The sequence below is a fragment of the Arachis stenosperma genome, chromosome 9 (genome assembly GCF_014773155.1).
Source record: "Arachis stenosperma cultivar V10309 chromosome 9, arast.V10309.gnm1.PFL2, whole genome shotgun sequence".
Classification (NCBI taxonomy): Eukaryota; Viridiplantae; Streptophyta; class Magnoliopsida; order Fabales; family Fabaceae; genus Arachis; species Arachis stenosperma.
This window is the reverse complement of record NC_080385.1, coordinates 85,090,861-85,111,859: the sequence shown is the minus strand read 5'-3', so window position 1 is coordinate 85,111,859 and position 20,999 is coordinate 85,090,861. Positions and strand designations below refer to the sequence as shown.

At 39.4% G+C, this 20,999-nt stretch overlaps 1 protein-coding gene and 1 non-coding gene across 2 annotated transcripts; both read left to right on the top strand.

Annotated features, from left to right (window-relative positions):
• Window positions 1–15,352: 15,352 nt before the first annotated feature.
• LOC130949671 (uncharacterized) lies at window positions 15,353–15,961 on the top strand. Its single transcript, XM_057878327.1, has one exon. The coding sequence runs from the start codon at window positions 15,353–15,355 to the stop codon at window positions 15,959–15,961; it is 609 nt and encodes a 202-aa protein (XP_057734310.1).
• A 3,856-nt stretch (window positions 15,962–19,817) lies between these two features.
• Window positions 19,818–19,921, top strand: LOC130952948 (small nucleolar RNA R71). The gene has a single exon (XR_009075122.1). It is a non-coding gene; the product is annotated as a small nucleolar RNA R71 (small nucleolar RNA).
• Window positions 19,922–20,999: the final 1,078 nt, after the last annotated feature.

Here is a 20,999-nt window from a genome sequence, read left to right as displayed (position 1 = left end):
TCTGGACGCCTAGTCCTTAGACCTTCATGGGGGCTGGCCATTCGGCCATGCCTGAACCTTTCACTTATGTATTTTCAACGATGGAGTTTCTACACACCATAGATTAAGGGTGTGGAGCTCTGCTGTACCTCAAGTTTTAATACAATTACTACTATTTTCTATTCAATTCCCTTTATTCCTATTCTAAGATATTCGTTGCATTTCAACCTGATGAATGTGATGATCTGTGACACTCATCATCATTCTCACCTACGAACGCGCGTGACTGATAACCACTTCCGTTCTACCTTAGACCGGACGCATATCTCTTGGATTCCTTAATCAGAATTTTCGTGGTATAAGCTAGAATTGATGGCGGCATTCATGGGAATCCGGAAAGTCTAACCTTGTCTGTGGTATTCTGAGTAGGATTCCGGGATTGAATGACTGTGACGAGCTTCAAACTCCTGAAGGCTGGGCGTTAGTGACAGACGCAAAAGAATCAAGGGATTCTATTCCAACCTGATTGAGAACCGACAGATGATTAGCCGTGCTGTGACAAAGCATTTGGACCATTTTCACTGAGAGGATGGGATGTAGCCATTGACAACGGTGATGCTCTACATACAGCTTGCCATGGAAAGGAGTAAGAAGGATTGAAAGAAGAAGTAGGAAAGTAGAAAAAGAAAGGGCACAGTATCTCTATACGCTTATCTGAAATTCCTACCATTAATTTACATAAGTATTTCTATCCTATGTTATTTATCTTTATTCCCTGTTTATTATTTATTATTATTTGAAAATCCATAATCAATTATAATCCGCCTGACTGAGATTTACAAGATGACCATAGCTTGCTTCATACCAACAATCTCTATGGGATCGACCCTTACTCACATAAGGTATTACTTGGATGACCCAGTACACTTGCTGGTTAGTTGAACGGAGTTGTGACCACACATAGTTGTGAACCATGGTATTGGCACCATGTTTTTGGCGCCATTGCCAGGGAAAGAAAAAGCAATGAATTTTACAAAATACAATAACATATGAATCACAATTTCGTCCACCAGGTTCCCAAAATTTAGTGGCGGACCACTTGAGTCACCTGGAACATATTAAAAATGACTCCACTCATATCAATGATGCTTTTCCACATGATAGCTTGCAAGCAGTATCTGAGGTGGTTCCTTGGTATGCACCGGTAGCTAATTACTTGGTTAGTCATACCTTTCCTCCTAATTTTACTAGGCATCAAAGGGACAAGCTGAAAAGAGAGTCCAAGTATTATATATGGGATGACGCATATTTGTAGAGATGTGATGCTGACCAAATAATTAGATGGTGTATACCACAATCAGAATGTCAGTCAATTTTAGAGTGCTGCCATTCTTCAGAGAGTAGTGGACATTTTGGACCTCAGAGAACTGCTAGAAAAATCTTAGACTGTGAATTCTAGTGGCCCACACTTTTTATGGATGCTAGCATATATTGTGACTCTTGATCTCAATGCCAAAGGTTTTGGAATATATACAAGAGGGATGAGATGTCCCAACAACTTATGATGCTAACTGATGATACCATGGGTCGAGCTGTGCGACCCAGGCTGACCGAAGACACAAGCGACCGACCTCTTCAGGTTGGGTCGCCACCGACATCTTCTCAAAGAGTTCGGCCAAATCGCCGTGGGAGCCCAAAGAAGGCCCAAGCGAAGGAACACAGCCCTATCTAAAGGTGATGCCAGGGCATCTAGGCCAGTTTCACTGACCTTTTCTTTACTGTTTTAAGGTAGTTTCATGCATTTTCTTAGTGAATAAAGCAAGTTTTGGGTGAAAATACACTTACACCTTGATTCAAGCAACTATTGTGAATTTCACATGATTTCATGAGAATTTTGCTAGAATTGAATGATAAATTGATGATGCATAATCTCATGACTTTGGCTAGAGCTTTGATGCACTTTATTTGCTTGATTTCAGGACAAAGGAAGCAAGGAAGAACCACGTTAGTACTAACGTTAATCTAGTTAACGTGACCACTAACGTGGAATGGTAAATAGCTTGCAACATTAAGGAGAAAAGTGATCACCAATAACGCCCGCGAAGCCATCATAAGCCCACGTTAATTGCCACATTAACTAAGTTAACGTGGTAGTTAACGTGGAGACAAAAGAAAGCTCCAACGTTAGTGGTAAAGGTGAACACCACTAACGCTCCAAGAATTGGCAATGAGCCACGTTAAGAATCACGTTAACTTAGTTAACGTGAACTCAAATGTGGAAGAGAGAAACAGTAACGCTAGCGAAGATTTACAAAGGCAACGTTAGTGGTCACGTTAGTGCCACCAACGTTGGAGTTAACGTAGGCTATATGGGGTTAGAACGTTAGCGAAAATTGTGATTGCCACTAACGTTCTCGAACCCACAATGTCACTTAACGTTAACTTCACTAACGCCCATGCCTAATTCATACTTCTCTGCAAGCTGGGCCCACTAAAGATTGGAACTGCTTCAACTCAAGATCAAAAACCCACATCCAAGACTTGAAGAACTCACTAGAAGATCAAGAAGAGTAGTATATATAGGAGTAGTTTTGAACTATAGGGAAGTTTGGCACTTTGGAGAACTACTCTCTGTATATTTACTTTTCTGCACTTTTAGCTGGGATGTATTATTTTTTGCCATTTTTCATTTCTAGAGCTATGAACAACTAAACCCCTTTCATTGAGTTAGGGAGCTCTGTTGTAATTTGATGGATCAATTATAGTTTTCATTCTCTTCTTCTTTCTTCTCTTTTGATTTACTAGAAAGCTTTCGATCTTAATTCAATTGGTTAGTTGTCTTGGAAAAGAAACTCTCCATAATTGGATCTCCTCTGAGCCTTGGAAAAGGGATGAGGAGATCATGCTAGAAATGCTTTCTCATGTTGGACCAAATTGGGGTCTGGGCGGATATAGTGACATGTAATCCTCCCAACACTTTGATTTGGAAATACATGTGGTATAATCAGTGACCATACTTCATCTCTTCCCATGAGCAATTAAATCAAGGAATTGGGCAATTTTTCAAGCTTATAGAGTTTGGATTACCAAGGAATTTGAATCTAATCACCTAAGATTGCCAGGGAGATCAATAGATGCATTGATTGAGGAAGAGATGAAAATGAACTTGATCCGGAGAATACAACATCTCCTGAACCCAATGAATTCCCCATTTCTGATCTTACCCATTCTCTTTATTTTCTGTCATTTATTTTCATGCTCATTACCCCAAATCCCCATTTAAGATTCTGCACTTTATTTTCTGCTATTTACTTTTCCATCATTTAATTTTCTGCAATTCTCAAACTACACTCTGTTTAGCTCAACTAGCATACTCTTCCAACTAAAGTTGCTTGACCAATCAATCCCTGTGGGATTCGACCTCACTCTATTGTGAGTTTTTACTTGACGACAATTTCGGTATACTTGCCGAAGGGAAATTTGTTGAGAGACAAGTTTTCGTGCATCAAGTTTATGGTGCCGTTGCCGGGGATTGATTTTGTATCAACAATGATTAAGTTGGAAGCTCACTAGATTGAGCATTTTTCCTTTGTTTGTTTACTTTATTCAGTTATTTATTTTCACTTTGTTTAACTTCTTCATCATCCTCTATACCCTCTCTGTTTTTCTTTCTTTCTTTGTTATTATCTACAATTCTTCTCACTAACCCACTAACTGTTTGATAATTTGCATCACTCACACTAACAATCACTCTAACAAGAATAACCTCTTCATTTTATCTCTTGCTGCATGTTTTGTTAGTTGTATGACAGGGAGAAGAGAGGGAACCTCAACTTCCTTCGATTCAGAACCTGAGAGAACCCTCTGGAGATTAAAAAGGGAAGCAAGAGGGAAAGGAGTTGTTGGTGCTGAGGAAGAGGAAGAGTAATTTGAACACAATATGGAAGAGAACTTGAAAAACAATCATGAAGAAGAAGCTCACAACCATGCTAGAGAAGGCCCTGCAAATCATGCTGGGCAAGAAAGGAGAGTTCTAGGCTCCTACATCAATCCAAATCCAGGAAATTGTGGAAGTAACATCCAGATGCCCACCATACATGCCAACAACTTTGAACTAAAATCCCAGCTCATCACCCTTGCTCAGAACAACTACTCATTTGGAGGAAGTGCTCAAGAAGACCCCAATCAACATCTAACCACGTTTCTGAGAATTTGTGACACTGTGAAGTCTAATGGAGTCCACCCAGATGTCTATAGGCTGCTGTTGTTCCCTTTTTCACTCAGGGACAAGGCATCCAAGTGGCTCGAATCCATTCCAAAGGAGAGCTTGACAAATTGGGAAGATGTGGTGAACAAATTTTTGGCAAGATTCTATCATCCTCAAAGAATTAATAGGCTGAGAGCTGAGGTGCAGACTTTCAGGCAACAAGATGGTGAGACTTTCTATGAGGCATGGGAGAGTGGTGCACGAAATTGTGATCATCAATGGTGCCATCAACATGGTACGCTCAATTGCAATCTCAACTCTTTATCACAACTTCTCACAACTAACCAGCAAGTGCACTGGGTCGTCCAAGTAATAAACCTTACGCGAGTAAGGGTCAATCCCACGGAGATTGTTGGTATGAAGCAAGCTATGGTCATCTTGTAAATCTCAGTCAGGCAGATTCAAATGGTCGTGGAGGATTAATGATTAAAACATAAAATAAGGATAGAGATACTTATGTAATTCATTGGTGAGAATTTCAGATAAGCGTATGAAGATGCTTTGTCCCTTCCGTCTCTCTGCTTTCCTATTGTCTTCATCCAATCCTTCTTACTCCTTTCCATGGCAAGCTGTATGTTGGGCATCACCGTTGTCAGTGGCTACAGTCCCATCCTCTTAGTGAAAATGTTCAACGCGCTCTGTCACAGCGCGGCTAATCATCTGTCGGTTCTCAATGAGGTTGGAATAGAATCCAGTGATTCTTTTGCGTCTATCACTAACGCCCAGCCTTCAGGAGTTTGAAGCTCGTCACAGTCATTCAATCCTTGAATCCTACTCAGAATACCACAGACAAGGTTTAGACCTTCCGGATTCTCCTGAATGCCCCCATCAATTCTAGCTTATACCACGAAGATTCTGATTAAGGAATTCAAGAGATAAACATTCAAGCCTTGTTTGCTTGTAGAACGGAAGTGGTTGTCAGGCACGCGTTCATAAGTGAGAATGATGATGAGCGTCACATAATCATCACATTCATCATGTTCTTGGGTGTAAATGAATATCTTACAACAAGAATAGGCTGAATTGAATAGAAGAACAATAGTAATTGCATTAATACTCGAGGTACAGCAGAGCTCCACACCTTAATCTATGGTGTGTAGAAACTCCACCATTGAAAATACATAAGAACAAGGTCTAGGCATGGCCGAATGGCCAGCCTCCCAAAGAGGGTTCAATCATAAAAACATGATCCAAAGACTCCTTAATACAATAGTAAAAGGTCCTATTTGTAGAGAACTAGTAGGTTAGGGTTTACAAAGATGAGTAAATGACATAAAAATCCACTTCCGAGCCCACTCGGTGTGTGCTTGGGCTGAGCATTGAAGCTTTCATGTGTAGAGACTTTTCTTGGAGTTAAACACCAGCTTTTGTGCCAGTTTGGGCGTTTCTCTCCCATTCTTGTGCCAGTTCCGGCGTTAAATGCGATAATTCTTGAGCTGACTTGAAACACCTGTTTGGGCCATCAAATCTCGGGCAAAGTATGAACTATTATATATTGCTGGAAAGCGCAGGATGTCTACTTTCCAACGCAGTTGAGAGCGCGCCAATGGGGCTTCTGTAGCTCCAGAAAATCCACTTCGAGTGCAGGAAAGTCAGAATCCAACAGCATCTGCAGTCCTTTTCAGCCTCTGAATCAGATTTTTGCTCAGGTCCCTCAATTTCAGCCAGAAAATACCTGAAATCACAGAAAAACACACAAACTCATAGTAAAGTCCAGAAAAGTGAATTTTAACTAAAAACTAATAAAAATATAATAAAAACTAACTAAAACATACTAAAAACATACTAAAAACAATGCCAAAAAGCGTATAAATTATCCGCTCATCACAACACCAAACTTAAATTATTGCTTGTCCCCAAGCAACTGAAAATCAAATATGATAAAAAGAAGAGAATATGTAATGAATTCCAAAAACATCTATGAAGATCAGTATTAATTAGATGAGCGGGGCTTTTAGCTTTTTGCCTCTGAACAGTTTTGGCATCTCACTCTATCCTTTGAAATTCAGAATGATTGGCTTCTATAGGAACTCAGAATCCAGATAGTGTCATTGATTCTCCTAGTTAAGTATGATGATTCTTGAACACAGCTACTTTATGAGTCTTGGCCGTGGCCCAAAGCACTCTGTCTTCCAGTATTACCATTGGATACATACATGCCACAGACACATAACTGGGTGAACCTTTTCAGATTGTGACTCAGCTGTGCTAAAGTCCCCAATTAGAGGTGTCCAGAGTTCTTAAGCACACTCTTTTTGCCTTGGATCACGACTTTATTTTTTTCTTTTTCTTTTTTTTCATTTTTTTTGTATTCACTGCTTTTTCTTGCTTCAAGGATCATTTTTATGATTTTTCAGATCTTCAGTAGCATGTCTCTGTTTTCATCATTCTTTCAAGAGCCAGTATTCATGAACAACAAATTCAAAAGACATATGCACTGTTCAAGCATACATTTCGAAATCAAAAGTATTGCCACCACATCAAAATAATTAATCTGTTATAAAATTCAAAATTCATGCAATTCTTCTCTTTTTCAATTAAGAACATTTTTCATTCAAGAAAGGTGATGGATTCATAGGACATTCATAACTTTAAGGCATAGACACTAAGACACTAATGATCATAAGACACAAACATAAATAAAACATAGAGCATAATTTTTGAAAAACAGAAAAATAAAAAACAAGGAAATTAAAGAACGGGTCCACCTTAGTGATGGCGGCTTGTTCTTCCTCTTGAAGATCTTATGGAGTGCTTGAGCTCCTCAATGTCTCTTCCTTGCCTTTGTTGCTCCTTTCTCATGATTCTTTGATCTTCTCTAATTTCATGGAGGAGGATGGAATGTTCTTGGTGCTCCACCCTTGGTTGTCCCATGTTAGAACTCAATTCTCCTAGGGAGGTGTTGATTTGATCCCAATAGTTTTGTGGAGGAAAGTGCATCCCTTGAGGCATCTCAGGGATTTCATGATGAGTGGGATCTCTTGTTTGCTCCATCCTTTTCTTATTGATGGGCTTGTCCTCATTAATGAGGATGTCTCCCTCTATGTTAATTCCAACTGAATAACAGAGGTGACAAATGAGATGAGGAAAGGCTAACCTTGCCAAGGTAGAGGACTTGTCCGCCACCTTATAAAGTTCTTGGGCTATAACCTCATGAACTTCTACTTTCTCTCCAATCATGATTCTATGAATCATGATAGCCCGGTCTATAGTAACTTCGGACCGGTTGCTAGTGGAAATGATTGAGCGTTGGATAAACTCCAACCATCCCCTAGCCACGGGCTTGAGGTTATGCCTTTTCAGTTGAACCGGCTTCCCTCTTGAATCTCTCTTCCATTGAGCGCCCTCTTCACAAATGTCTATGAGGACTTGGTCCAACCTTTGATCAAAGTTGACCCTTCTAGTGTAAGGGTGTTCATCTCCTTGCATCATGGGCAAGTTGAATGCCAACCTTACATTTTCCGGACTAAAATCTAAGCATTTCCCCCGAACCATTGTAAGCCAATTCTTTGGGTCCGGGTTCACACTTTGATCATGGTTCTTAGTGATCCATGCATTGGCATAGAACTCTTGAACCATTAATTTCCTGACTTGTTGAATGGGGTTGGTAAGAACTTCCTAACCTCTTCTTTGAATCTCATGTCGGATCTCCGAATATTCACTCTTTTTAAGTTTGAAAGGGACCTCGGGGATCACCTTCTTCATGGCCACAACTTCATAGAAGTGGTCTTGATGCACCCTTGAGATGAATCTCTCCATCTCCCATGACTCGGAGGTGGAAGCTTTTGCCTTTCCTTTCCTCTTTCTAGAGGTTTCTCCGGCCTTAGATTCCATAAATGGTTATGGAAAAACAAAAAGCAATGCTTTTACCACACCAAACTTAGAAGGTTTGCTCGTCCTCGAGTAAAAAAAGAAAGAAGAGAGTAGAAGAAGAAAAAATAGAGGAGATGGAGGGGGCTTTGTGGTTCGGCCAAGGGGGAGAAGTAGTGTTTAGGTTGTGTGAAAATGAGGGGGTGAAGATGGGTTTATATAGGGGTGGAGAGAGGGGTAAGGTTCGGCCATTATGGGTGGGTTTGGGAGGGAAAGTGGTTTGAATTTGAATGGTGAGGTAGGTGGGGTTTTATGAAGGATGGATGTGAGTGGTGAAGAGAATGGTGGAATTTGATAGGTCAGGGGTTTTTGGGGAAGATGTGTTGAGGTAATTGGTGAATGGGTGAAGAAGAGAGAGAGTGGTGGGGTAGGTGGGGATCCTGTGGGTCCACAAATCCTGAGGTGTCAAGGATAATTCATCCCTGCACCAAGTGGCGAGCAAAAATGCTCCTTCTGCTAATCCTGGCGTTAAACGCCGGGCTGGTGCCCATTTCTGGCATTAAACGCCAGTCTGGTGCCCCTTTCTAGCGTTAAACACCCAAAATGGTGCCAGACTGGGCGTTAAACGCCCATTTGCTGCCATTACTGGCGTTTAAACGCCAGTAAGTTTTCCTCCAGGGTGTGCTATTTTTCTTTTTGTTTTTCATTCTGTTTTTGCTTTTTCAATTGATTTTGTGACTTCCCATGATCATCAACCTATAGAAAACATAAAATAACAAAGGAAAATAGATAAATATAACATTGGGTTGCCTCCCAACAGGCGCTTCTTTAATGTCAGTAGCTTGACAGTGGGCTCTCATGGAGCCTCACAGATGTTCAGAGCAATGTTGGAACCTCCCAACACCAAACTTAGAGTTTGAATGTGGGGGTTCAACACCAAACTTAGAATTTGGTTGTGGCCTCCCAACACCAAACTTAGAGTTTGACTGTGGGGGCTCTGTTTGACTCTGTTTTGAGAGAAGCTCTTCATGCTTCCTCTCCATGGTAACAGAAGGATACCCTTGAGCCTTAAACACAAAGGATTCTTCATTCACTTGAATGATCAATTCTCCTCTGTCAACATCAATCACAGCCTTTGCTGTGGCTAGGAAGGGTCTGCCAAGGATGATGGATTCATCCATGCACTTCCCAGTTTCTAGGACTATGAAATCAGTAGGGATGTAATGGTCTTCAACCTTTACCAGAACATCCTCTACAAGTCCATAAGCTTATTTTCTTGAATTGTCTGCCATCTCTAGTGAGATTCTTGCAGCTTGCACCTCAAAGATCCGTAGCTTCTCCATTACAGAGAGAGGCATGAGGTTTATGCTTGACCCTAGGTCACACAGAGCCTTCTCAAAGGTCATGGTGCCTATGGTACAAGGTATTGAGAACTTCCCAGGGTCTTGTCTCTTTTGAGGTAATCTCTGCCTAGTCAAGTCATCCAGTTCTTTGGTGAGCAAAGGGGGTTCATCCTCCCAAGTCTCATTACCAAATAACTTGTCATTTAGCTTCATGATTGCTCCAAGGTACATAGCAACTTGCTCTTCAGTGATATCTTCATCCTCTTCAGAGGAAGAATACTCATCAGAGCTCATGAATGGCAGAAGTAAATCTAATGGAATCTCTATGGTCTCAGTGTGAGCATCAGATTCCCATGGTTCCTCATTAGGGAACTCATTGGAGGCCAGTGGACGTCCATTGAGGTCTTCCTCAGTGGCGCTCACTGCCTCTTCCTCCTCTCCAAGTTTGGCCATGTTGATGGCCTTGCACTCTCCTTTTGGATTCTCTTATGTATTGCTTGGAAGAGTACTAGGAGGGAGTTCAGTAACTTTCTTACTCAGCTGACCCACTTGTGCCTCCAAGTTTCTAATGGAGGACCTTGTTTCAGTCATAAAACTTTGAGTGGTTTTGATTAGATCAGAGACCATAGTTGCTAAGTCAGAGTGGCTCTGCTTAGAATTCTCTGTCTGTTGCTGAGAAGATGATGGAAAAGGCTTGCCATTGCTAAACCTGTTTCTTCCACCATTATTGTTGTTGAAACCTTGTTGAGGTCTCTGTTGATCCTTCCATGAGAGATTTGGATGATTTCTCCATGAAGGATTATAGGTGTTTCCATAGGGTTCTCCCATGTAATTCACCTCTTCCATTGAAGGGTTCTCAGGATCATAAGCTTCTTCTTCAGATGAAGCGTCCTTAGTACTGCCTGGTGCAACTTGCATTCCAGACAGACTTTGAGAAATCATATTGACTTGTTGAGTCAATATTTTGTTCTGAGCCAATATGGCATTCAGAGTATCAATCTCGAGAACTCCTTTCTTCTGATTCGTCCCATTGTTCACAGGATTCCTTTCAGAAGTGTACGTGAATTGGTGATTTGCAACCATTTCAATGAGTTCTTGAGCTTCTACATGCATCTTTTTCAGATGAAGAGATCCTCCAGCAGAGCTATCCAAAGACATCTTGGACAGTTCAGACAGACCATCATAGAAGATACCTATGATGCTCCATTCAGAAAGCATGTCAGAAAGACACTTTCTGATCAATTGTTTGTATCTTTCCCAAGCTTCATAGAGGGATTTACCTTCCTTCTGTCTGAAGGTTTGGACTTCCACTCTAAGCTTACTCAATTTTTGAGGTGGAAAGAACTTTGCCAAGAAGGCATTGACTAGCTTTTCCCAAGAGTTCAGGCTTTCTTTAGGTTGTGAGTCCAACCATATCCTAGCTCTGTCTCTTATAGCAAAAGGGAATAGCATAAGTCTGTAGACCTCAGGGTCAACCCCATTGGTCTTGATAGTGTCACAGATTTACAAGAATTCAGCCAAAAACTGATGAGGATCTTCCAATGGAAGTCCATGGAACTTGCAATTCTGTTGCATTAGAGAAACTAATTGAGGCTTAAGCTCAAAGTTGTTTGCTCCAATGGCAGGGATAGAGATGCTTCTCCCATAGAAGTTGGGAGTAGGTGTAGTAAAGTCACCCAGCACCTTCCTTGCATTGTTGGCATTGTTGTTGTTTTTGGCTGCCATGTCTTCTTCTTGTTTGAAGAATTATGTTAGGTCCTCTACAGAGAGTTGTGCTTTAGCTTCTCTTAGCTTTCGCTTCAAGGTCCTTTCAGGTTCAGGGTCAGCCTCAACAAGAATGCTTTTGTCTTTGCTCCTGCTCATATGAAAGAGAAGAGAACAAGAAAATATGGAATCCTCTATGTCACAGTATAGAGATTCCTTGAGGTGTCAGAGGAAAAGAAGAATAGAAGGAGGAGGTAGAGGAATTCGAACTTATCAAGAGAGATAGAGTTCAAATTGTGCATTGAGGAGGAGTGTTAGTCCATAAATAGAAGGATGTGAGAAGAGGGGAAGAAATTTTTGAAAATTAAAGTGAATTAATTAAAAGAAATTTTGAAAAAAAAAGTAATTGATTTTCGAAAACTAAGATTGGGAAAGAAATAAAGTGAAATTGAAAAAGATTTTGAAATTAGAAATAAAAAAGATATGATTGAAAAATTAATTTAAAAAAATATGATAAAAAGATATGATTGAAAAGATATAGTTTTAAAAAGATATGATTGAGAAGATATGATTTGAAAAACAAATTAAAAAGATTTAATTTTGAAAAATTAATGACTTGGCTAACAAGAAATCTAAAAGATATGATTCAGACATTAAACCTTTCTCAACAGAAAAGGCAACATACTTGAAATGTTGAATCAAATCATTAATTGTTAGCAAGTATTTTTGAAAATGGAAAGAAATTGATTTTGAAAATATATGATTGAAAAGATATGATTTGAAAAAGATTTGATTTTGAAAAATTATGAAAACTTGAAAAAAATTTGAATTAAAAACAAAATCTTCCCTCTTGTGCCATCCTGGCGTTAAACGCCCAAAATGGTATACATTCTGGCGTTTAACGCCCAAAATGCTACCCTTTTGGGCGTTAAACGCCCAGCCAGGTACCCTGGCTGGCGTTCAAACGCCAGTTTTCCTTCTTCACTGAGCGTTTTGAACGCCCAGCTTTTTCTGTGTAATTCCTCTGCTGTATGTTCTGAATCTTCAATTCTCTGTATTATTGACTTGAAAAGACACAAATTAAAATTTTTTTTTTTGAATTTTTAATGATGAGGGATAATCAAAATGCCACTAAGATCAAATAAACAATGCATGCAAGACACCAAACTTAGAAGTTTGTATACTGTTGACACTAACTAATTGAGAATGCATATGAGAAACAACAAAACACTCAAGACAAGAGAATTTAAAGATCAGAGCAAGGAAATCATCAAGAACAACTTGAAGATCAATGAAGACACATGAATGAATTCGAAAAATGCAAGAAGAAAAGAAACATGCAATTGACACCAATCTTAAAATTAGACACTAGACTCAAACAAGAAACATAAAAATATTTTTGATTTTAAGATTTTATAATTTTTTTGGATTTTTTTGAAAATTGAGTGGAAAAGAAAATAAGGATATCAAAATTCTTAATGAGAATTCTAGGAATCATGCAATGTTAGTCTAAAGCTTTAGTCTAAAGAAATTAGACATGGCTAGCCAAGCTTCAGCAGGACATTGCATTCAAGAGCTAAATTGATGAGAATCAATCAGCTTTGGTGATGATGAGAACATCACCTTGAAACTCTAGAATTCATTCTTAAAAATTCTGAAGAAAAATACCTAATCTAAGCAACAAGATGAACCGTCAGTTGTCTAAACTCGAATAATCCCCGGTAACGGCGCCAAAAACTTGGTGCACAAAATTGTGATCATCAACGGTGCCATCAACATGGTATGCCCAATTGCAATCTCAACTCTTTATCACAACTTCGAAACTAACCAGCAAGTGCACTGGGTCGTCCAAGTAATAAACCTTACGCGAGTAAGGGTTGATCCCACGGAGAATGTTGGTATGAAGCAAGCTATGGTCATCTTGTAAATCTCAGTCAGGCAGATTCAAATGGTCATGGAGGATTAATGATTAAAACATAAAATAAAGATAGAGATACTTACGTAATTCATTGGTGAGAATTTTAGATAAGCTTATGTAGATGCTTTGTCCCTTCCGTCTCTCTGCTTTCCTACTGTCTTCATCTAATCCTTCTTACTCCTTTCCATGGCAAGCTGTATGTTGGGCATCACCATTGTCAGTGGCTATAGTCCCATCCTCTCAGTGAAAATGTTCAACGTGCTCTGTCACAGCACGGCTAATCATCTGTCGGTTCTCAATCAGGTTGGAATAGAATCCAGTGATTCTTTTGCGTCTGTCACTAACGCCCAGCCTTCAGGAGTTTGAAGCTCGTCACAGTCATTCAATCCTTGAATCCTACTCAGAATACCACAGACAAGGTTTAGACCTTCCGGATTCTCTTGAATGCCGCCATCAATTCTAGCTTATACCACGAAGATTCTGATTAAGGAATCCAAGAGATAAACATTCAAGCCTTGTTTGCTTGTAGAACGGAAGTGGTTGTCAGGCACGCGTTCATAATTGAGAATGATGATGAGCGTCACATAATCATCACATTCATCATGTTCTTGGGTGCAAATGAATATCTTAGAACAAGAATAGGCTGAATTGAATAGAAGAACAATAGTAATTGCATTAATACTCGAGGTACAGCAGAGCTCCACACCTTAATCTATGGTGTGTAGAAACTCCACCGTTGAAAATACATAAGAACAAGGTCTAGGAATGGCCCAATGGCCAGCCTCCCAAAGAGGGTTCAATCATAAAAACATGATCCAAAGACTCCTTAATACAATAGCAAAAGTTCCTATTTGTAGAGAACTAGTAGCTTAGGGTTTACAAAGATGAGTAAATGACATAAAAATCCACTTCCGGGCCCACTTGGTGTGCGCTTGGGCTGAGCATTGAAGCTTTCATGTGTAGAGACTTTTCTTGGAGTTAAACGCCAGCTTTTGTGCCAGTTTGGGCATTTAACTCCCATTCTTGTGCCAGTTCCGGCGTTAAACGCCAGAATTCTTGAGCTGACTTGGAACGCCTGTTTGGGCCATCAAATCTCATAAAAAGTATGGACTATTATATATTGCTGAAAAGCCCAGGATGTCTACTTTCCAACGCAGTTAAGAGAGCGCCAATTGGGCTTCTGTAGCTCCAGAAAATTCACTTCGAGTGTAGGGAGGTCAGAATCCAACAACATCTGCAGTCCTTTTCAGCCTCTGAATCAGATTTTTGCTCAGGTCCCTCAATATCAGCCAAAAAATACCTGAAATCACAGAAAAATACACAAACTCATAGTAAAGTCCAGAAAAGTGAATTTTAACTAAAAACTAATAAAAATATAATAAAAACTAACTAAAACATACTAAAAACATACTAAAAACAATGCTAAAAAGCGTATAAATTATCCGCTCATCAGAGAGGTTCAAGGACTTAACAAGAAGATTCCCACCAGATATGTTCAATGAATGGGTTCAACTTCACATTTTCTGTGAAGGCCTTTCCTATGAGTCAAAGAAGGCTGTAGATCATTCATCAGGGGGCTCTCTAAACAAGAAGAAAACCATTGAAGAAGCCATAGATGTCATTGAAACAGTAGCTGAGAATGACTACTTCTATGCCTCTGAAAGAAGTAACACTCGAGGAGTAATGGAGTTGAACCACATGGATGCATTGCTAGCTCAAAATAAGATGATCACCAAGCAGCTAGCAGATCTCACCAAGAAGGTGGAGGAAAACCAAGTTGCAGTAGTCATCACTTCATCACCAACTCAAGAAGGAGTGAATATAGGAGAATAAGGTGATTGGGAATAAGTCAACTATGTTGGAAACTCACCTAGACAAATCCATGACCCATACTCTAAAACCTACAACTCTGGATGGAAACACCCCAACTTTGGTTGGGGAAATCAATAAGACCAAGGTCAAAACCAGAGACGCCACAACCTCAACTCCAACAACAATGCAACTCACCAACATACCTCACAGAGATCCTATCAACAACCACCTAACCACCCTTCTCAACCACCTAATCTCAACCCACCATCACTAACAGAGGATAGACTTTCAAAAATTGAGACTCTACTTGAAGATTTATGTAGAGAAGTCCATGTCAACAAGGTGTTTAAGGAAGAAGTGCGAGCCAATATCAAAAACCAAGGAGAAAACATCAAGAGACTAGAGTCCCAAGTAGGGTATCTATCTCAACAAATTCCCAAACGCACTGATGGATTTTCCAGTGATACTGAGAAGAACCTAAGAGGAGAAACAAAGAAAGTAAAGTGGGAAGAATGTAAGATGATCACCACAAGTGATGAGAGGAGTATGAATGAAGTAGAACACCTCCAAGACAATCAAAAGGGAAATCAGGAAGAAAGGAGCCATGCACCTCAACCCACACTCAAGGAAGAGCTGAAGAAGAAGGAGACACTTAACCCATATGCACCCTTCCCCCAAAGGTTTAAAGGTGGTGTAGCAGCGAGAATGTATTCAAGATTCCTCGACATGTTTGCATCTCTTGATGTAAATATACCATTTATTAAAGCCCTCCAGCAATTACCTTCCTACATAAAGTATATAAAGGAGCTGTTAGTCAGAAAGAGTTCATTGAAAGGTGGACAAACAATAAAGATGAATAGGGATTGCCGTGCTCTCATTCAACCAGGGCCACCCACAAAGAGGAAGGATCCAGGGAGTTTCCATATTCCCTGTGCCATAGGAGAAACAATGATTGATAAAGGACTCTGTGACCTGGGAGCGAGCATCAACTTAATGCCTCTATCCCTCATGAAAAAGCTTCAAATCAATGAGCTAACAACCACAGATGTAATCATTAAGTTGGCTAACAAAACTCAAAAACAGGCAATAGGAGTGGTTGAGAATGTGCTAGTGAAAGTTGAGATGTAATCATTATATATTGCTGGAAAGCTCTGGATGTCCACTTTCCAACGCCATTGAGAGTGCGCCATTTGGAGTTTTGTAGCTCCAGAAAATCCATTTCGAGTGCAAGGAGGTCAGATTCCAACAACATCAGCAGTCCTTTGTCAGCCTCCTATCAGAGTTTTGCTCAGGTCCCTCAATTTCAGCCAGAAAATACCTGAAATCATAGAAAAACACACAAACTCATAGTAAATTCCAGAAATGTGAATTTAGCATAAAAACTAATGAAAACATCCCTAAAAGTAACTAGATCATACTAAAAACTACCTAAAAACAATGCCAAAAAGCGTATAAATTATTCGCTCATCACAACACCAAACTTAAATTGTTGCTTGTCCCCAAGCAACTGAAAATCAATTAGGATAAAAAGAAGAGAATATACTATAAATTCCAAAATATCAATGAATATTAATTCTAATTAGATGAGCGGGACTTGTAGCATTTTGCTTCTGAACAGTTTTGGCATCTCACTTTCTCCTTTGAAGTTTAGAATGATTGGCTTCTCTATGAAGTTAGAATTTCGGATAGTGTTATTGATTCTCCTAGTTAAGTATGTTGATTCTTGAACACAGCTACTTTTATGAGTCTTGGCCGTGGCCCTAAGCACTTGTTTTCCAGTATTACCACTGGATACATAAATGCCACAGACACATGACTGGGTGAACCTTTCCAGATTGTGACTCAGCTTTGCTAGAGTCCCCAGTTAGAGGTGTCCAGAGCTCTTAAGCACACTCTTTTTGCTTTGGATCACGACTTTAACCACTCAGTCTCAAGCTTTTCACATGGTCCTGCATGCCACAAGCACATGGTTAGGGACAGCTTTGATTTAGCCGCTTAGGCCTGGATTTTATTTCCTTGGGCCCTCTTATCCATTGATTCTCAAAGCCTTGGATCCTTTTTACCCTTGCCTTTTGGTTTTAAGGGCTAATGGCTTTTTCTGCTTGCTTTTTCTTTTTCTTTCTATTTTTTTCGCCATTTTTTTTCACAAGCTTTTACTTTTCACTGCTTTTTCTTGCTTCAAGAATCAATTTCATGATTTTTCAGATTATCAATAACATTTCTCTTTGTTCACCATTCTTTCAAGAGCCAACAATTTTAACATTCATAAACAACAAGATCAAAAATATGCACTGTTTAAGCATTCATTCAGAAAATAAAAAGTATTGTCACCACATCAATATAATTAAACTAAATTCAAGGACAATTTTCAAAATTTATGTACTTCTTGTTCTTTTGAATTAAAAACATTTTTCATTTTAAGAGAGGTGAAGGATTAATGAAATTATTCATAGCTTTAAGACATAGTTACTAACTACTAATGATCATGAAGTAGAGACATAAAACATAGATAAACATATAACATAAAAAAACTGAAAAATAGAGAGATAAGAACAAGGAAGTTAAGGAATGAGTCCACCTTAGTGAGGGTGGTGCCTTTTGAAGGTCCAATGGTGCTTTTTGAGCTCCTTTATGTCTCTTCCTTGCTTCTGTTGCATGATCCCTAGTGATTTTGGTGTTCTTATCCTTAGTTGTTTCCAATAATTATATGGAGGAACATGTATCCCATGAGGTATCTCAGGGATTTCTTGATGAGGGAATTTCTCATGCTCTCTTGATGTGCAGTCAAATGCTCTTCTACTGAGTTATGGACCCTTGAGATAAATCTCTCCATCTCCCATGACTCAGAGGTGGAAGCTTTTGTCTTCTCTTTTCTCTTTTCTTTCTTTTCTCTTTTTTTTTGAGGTTTCTCTGGCCTTAAGTGCCATCAATGGTTATGGAAAAACAAAAAGCTTATGCTTTTACCACACCAAACTTAAAATATTGCTCGCCCTCGAGCAAGAGAAGAAAGAAGAGAAGAGGAAGAAGAAGAAACTATGGAGGAGAGGGGGAGAGGTGTATTCGGCCATGTAGGGTAGGTTTGGGTGGGAAAGAGATTTTGAATTTTGTAGGTAGGTGGGGTGTATAGGGAAGAGTGGATGGATGTGAGTGGTGAATGAAAAATAGAAGGGATGACCGTGAATGGAGAGAGAGAGGGTGAGATAGGTGGGGATCCAGTGAGGTCTACAGATCTTGAGATGTTCCTGTGGGGTCCACAGATCCTGAGGTGTCAAGGATTTACATCCCTGCACCAATTAGGCATGTAGAATGCCTTTGCATACATTTGTGGCGTTTAAATGCTGAAGTGATGCTCATTCTGGGCGTTCAACGCCCATGTGCAGCATGTTTCTGGCGTTGAACGCCAGGTCCATGCTTGTTTCTAGCGTTCAGCGCCAGCTCTCCTCAGGGTGTATTCCTAGCATTTGAATGCCGGGATGTTGCTTGTTTCTGGCGTTCAACGCCAGATCCATGCTCTGTTCTGGCGTTGAACGCCAACTAGATGCTCCTTACTAGCGTTTAAACACCAGTAAGTCCTTCCTCCAGGGTGTGATTTTTCTTCTGCTGTTTTTTATTCTGTTTTTAATTTTTGTATTTTTTTCGTGACTCCACATGATCATGAACCTAATAAAACACAAAATAACAATAAAATAAAAATAAAATTAGATAAATAAAAATTGGGTTGCCTCCCAATAAGTGCTTCTTTAATGTCAATAGTTTGATAGTGAGCTCTCATGGAGCTTCACAGATGTTCAGAGCATTGTTGGGACCTCCCAACACCAAACTTAGAGTTTGAATGTGGGGGTTCAACACCAAACTTAGAGTTTGGTTGTGGCCTCCCAACACCAAACTTAGAATTTGACTGTGGGGGCTCTGTTTGACTCTGCATTGAGAGAAGCTATTCATGCTTCCTCTCATTACCAAATAACTTGGCATTTAGCTTCATGATGGCTCCTAGATATTGAGCAACTTGCTCTCCAGTCACATCTTCATCCTCTTCAGAGGAAGAATAGTCTTTAGAGCTCATGAATGGCAGAAGGAGATTTAATGGAATCTCTATGGTCTCTATATGAGCCTCAAATTCCTTTAGGTCCTTAATAGGGAACTCCTTCTTACTTGAGAGACGTCCCATGAGGTCTTCCTCATTGGGATTCACGTCCTCCCCATCTTCCTTGCATTCGGCCATATTGACTATGTCAATGGCCTTGCACTCTCTCTTAAGATTCTCTTCAGTATTGCTTGGGAGAGTACTGGGAGGAGTTTCAGTGACCTTCTTGCTCAGCTGACCTACTTGTGCGTCCAAATTTCTAATGGAGGATCTTGTCTCACTCATGAAACTTAAAGTGGCCTTTGACAGATCAGAGACTAAGTTTGCTAAATTAGAGGGCTCTGCTCAGAATTCTCTGTCTGTTGCTGAGAAGATGATGGAAAAGGCTTGTTATTGCTGAGCTTGTTTCTTCCACCATTATTAAAGCCTTGTCGAGGCTTTTGTTGATCCTTCCATGAGAAATTTAGATGATTTCTCCATGATGAATTATAGGTGTTTCCATAAGGTTCACCCATGTAATTAACCTCTGCCATTACAGGGTTCTCGGGATCATAAGCTTCTTCAGAGGCTGCCTCTTTAGTACTGTTGGATGCATTTTGCCATCCATTCAGACTTTGAGAAATCATGTTGAATTGCTGAGTCAACACTTTGTTCTGAGCCAATATGGTATTCAGAGCATCAATTTCAAGAACTCCCTTCCATTGAGGCGTCCTACTATTCACGGAATTCCTCTCAGAAGTGTACATGAATTGGTTATTTGCAACCATGTCAATAAGTTCTTGAGCTTCTGCAGGTGTTTTCTTTAGATGAATGGATCCACCTGCAGAATGGTCCAATGACATTTTGGAAAACTCAGATAGACCATAATAGAATATATCTAATATGGTCCATTCTGAAAACATGTCAGAAGGACACTTTTTGGTCATCTGCTTGTATCTTTCCCAAGCTTCATAGAGGGATTCACCATCTTTTTGCTTGAAGGTTTGAACATCCACTCTAAGCTTGCTCAGCTTTTGAGGAGGAAAGAATTTATCCAAGAAGGTCGTGACCAGCTTATCCCAGGAGTCCAGGCTACCTTTAGGTTGTGAGTCCAACCATGTTCTAGCTTTGTCTTTTACAGCAAAAGGGAAAAGCATGAGCCTGTAGACTTCAGGGTCTACTCCATTTGTCTTAACAGTCTCACAAATTTGTAAGAACTCAGTTAAAAACTGATAAGGATCTTCAGATGGAAGTCCATGAAACTTGCAGTTTTGTTGCATTAAAGCAACTAATCGAGGTTTCAGCTCAAAATTGTTTGCTCTAATGGCAGGAATTGAGATGCTTCTTCCATCAAACTTGGACGTGGGTTTAGTAAAATCACCAAGCATCCTCCTTGCATTATTGTTGTTGGGTTCGGCTACCATCTCCTCCTTTTGTTCGAAAATTTCAGAAAGGTTGCCTCTGGATTGTTGTAATTTAGCTTCTCTTAGTTTCCTCTTCAGAGTCCTTTTAGGTTCAGGATCAGCTTCAACAAGAGTGCCTTTTTCCTTGTTCCTGCTCATATGAAATAAAAGAGAAAAAGAAAAAGGAAGAGGAATCCTCTATATCTGGACAAAGAGGATCCTTATTATTAGTAGAAGAAGAAAGGGGATAATGGAAGGAGAGGGATGAATTTTCTGTATAAAGAGTAAGGATAGGGGAGGTGATAAGAGATGAAGAGAAGTGTTAGTAAATAAATAAATAAATAGAAGAAGATGAGAGAGGGATTTTCGAAAATATTTTTGAAAAGGAGTTAGCAATTTCGAAAATTAAAGATGAATTAAAATTAAAATTAAAATTTGAAACAATTAGTTAATTAAAAAGAATTTTTGAAAAAGCGGTGAGATATTTTCAAAAATTAGAGAGGAAAGAGTAGTTAGGTGGTTTTGAAAAAGATAAGAAACAAACAAAAAGTTAATTAGTTAGTTGAAAAAGATATTAAAATCAAATTTGAAAAGATAAGAAGATAAGAAGTTAGATAAGATATTTTAAAATCAAATTTTTGAAAAAGATATTATTTTAAAAAGATATGATAAAAAGATATGATTGAAAAAGATTTTTTGA

Bases quoted from the DNA above. Each gene is read 5' to 3' on its own strand.
- LOC130949671 (XM_057878327.1), top strand. From the start codon at position 15,353: ATGATCACCACAAGTGATGAGAGGAGTATGAATGAAGTAGAACACCTC.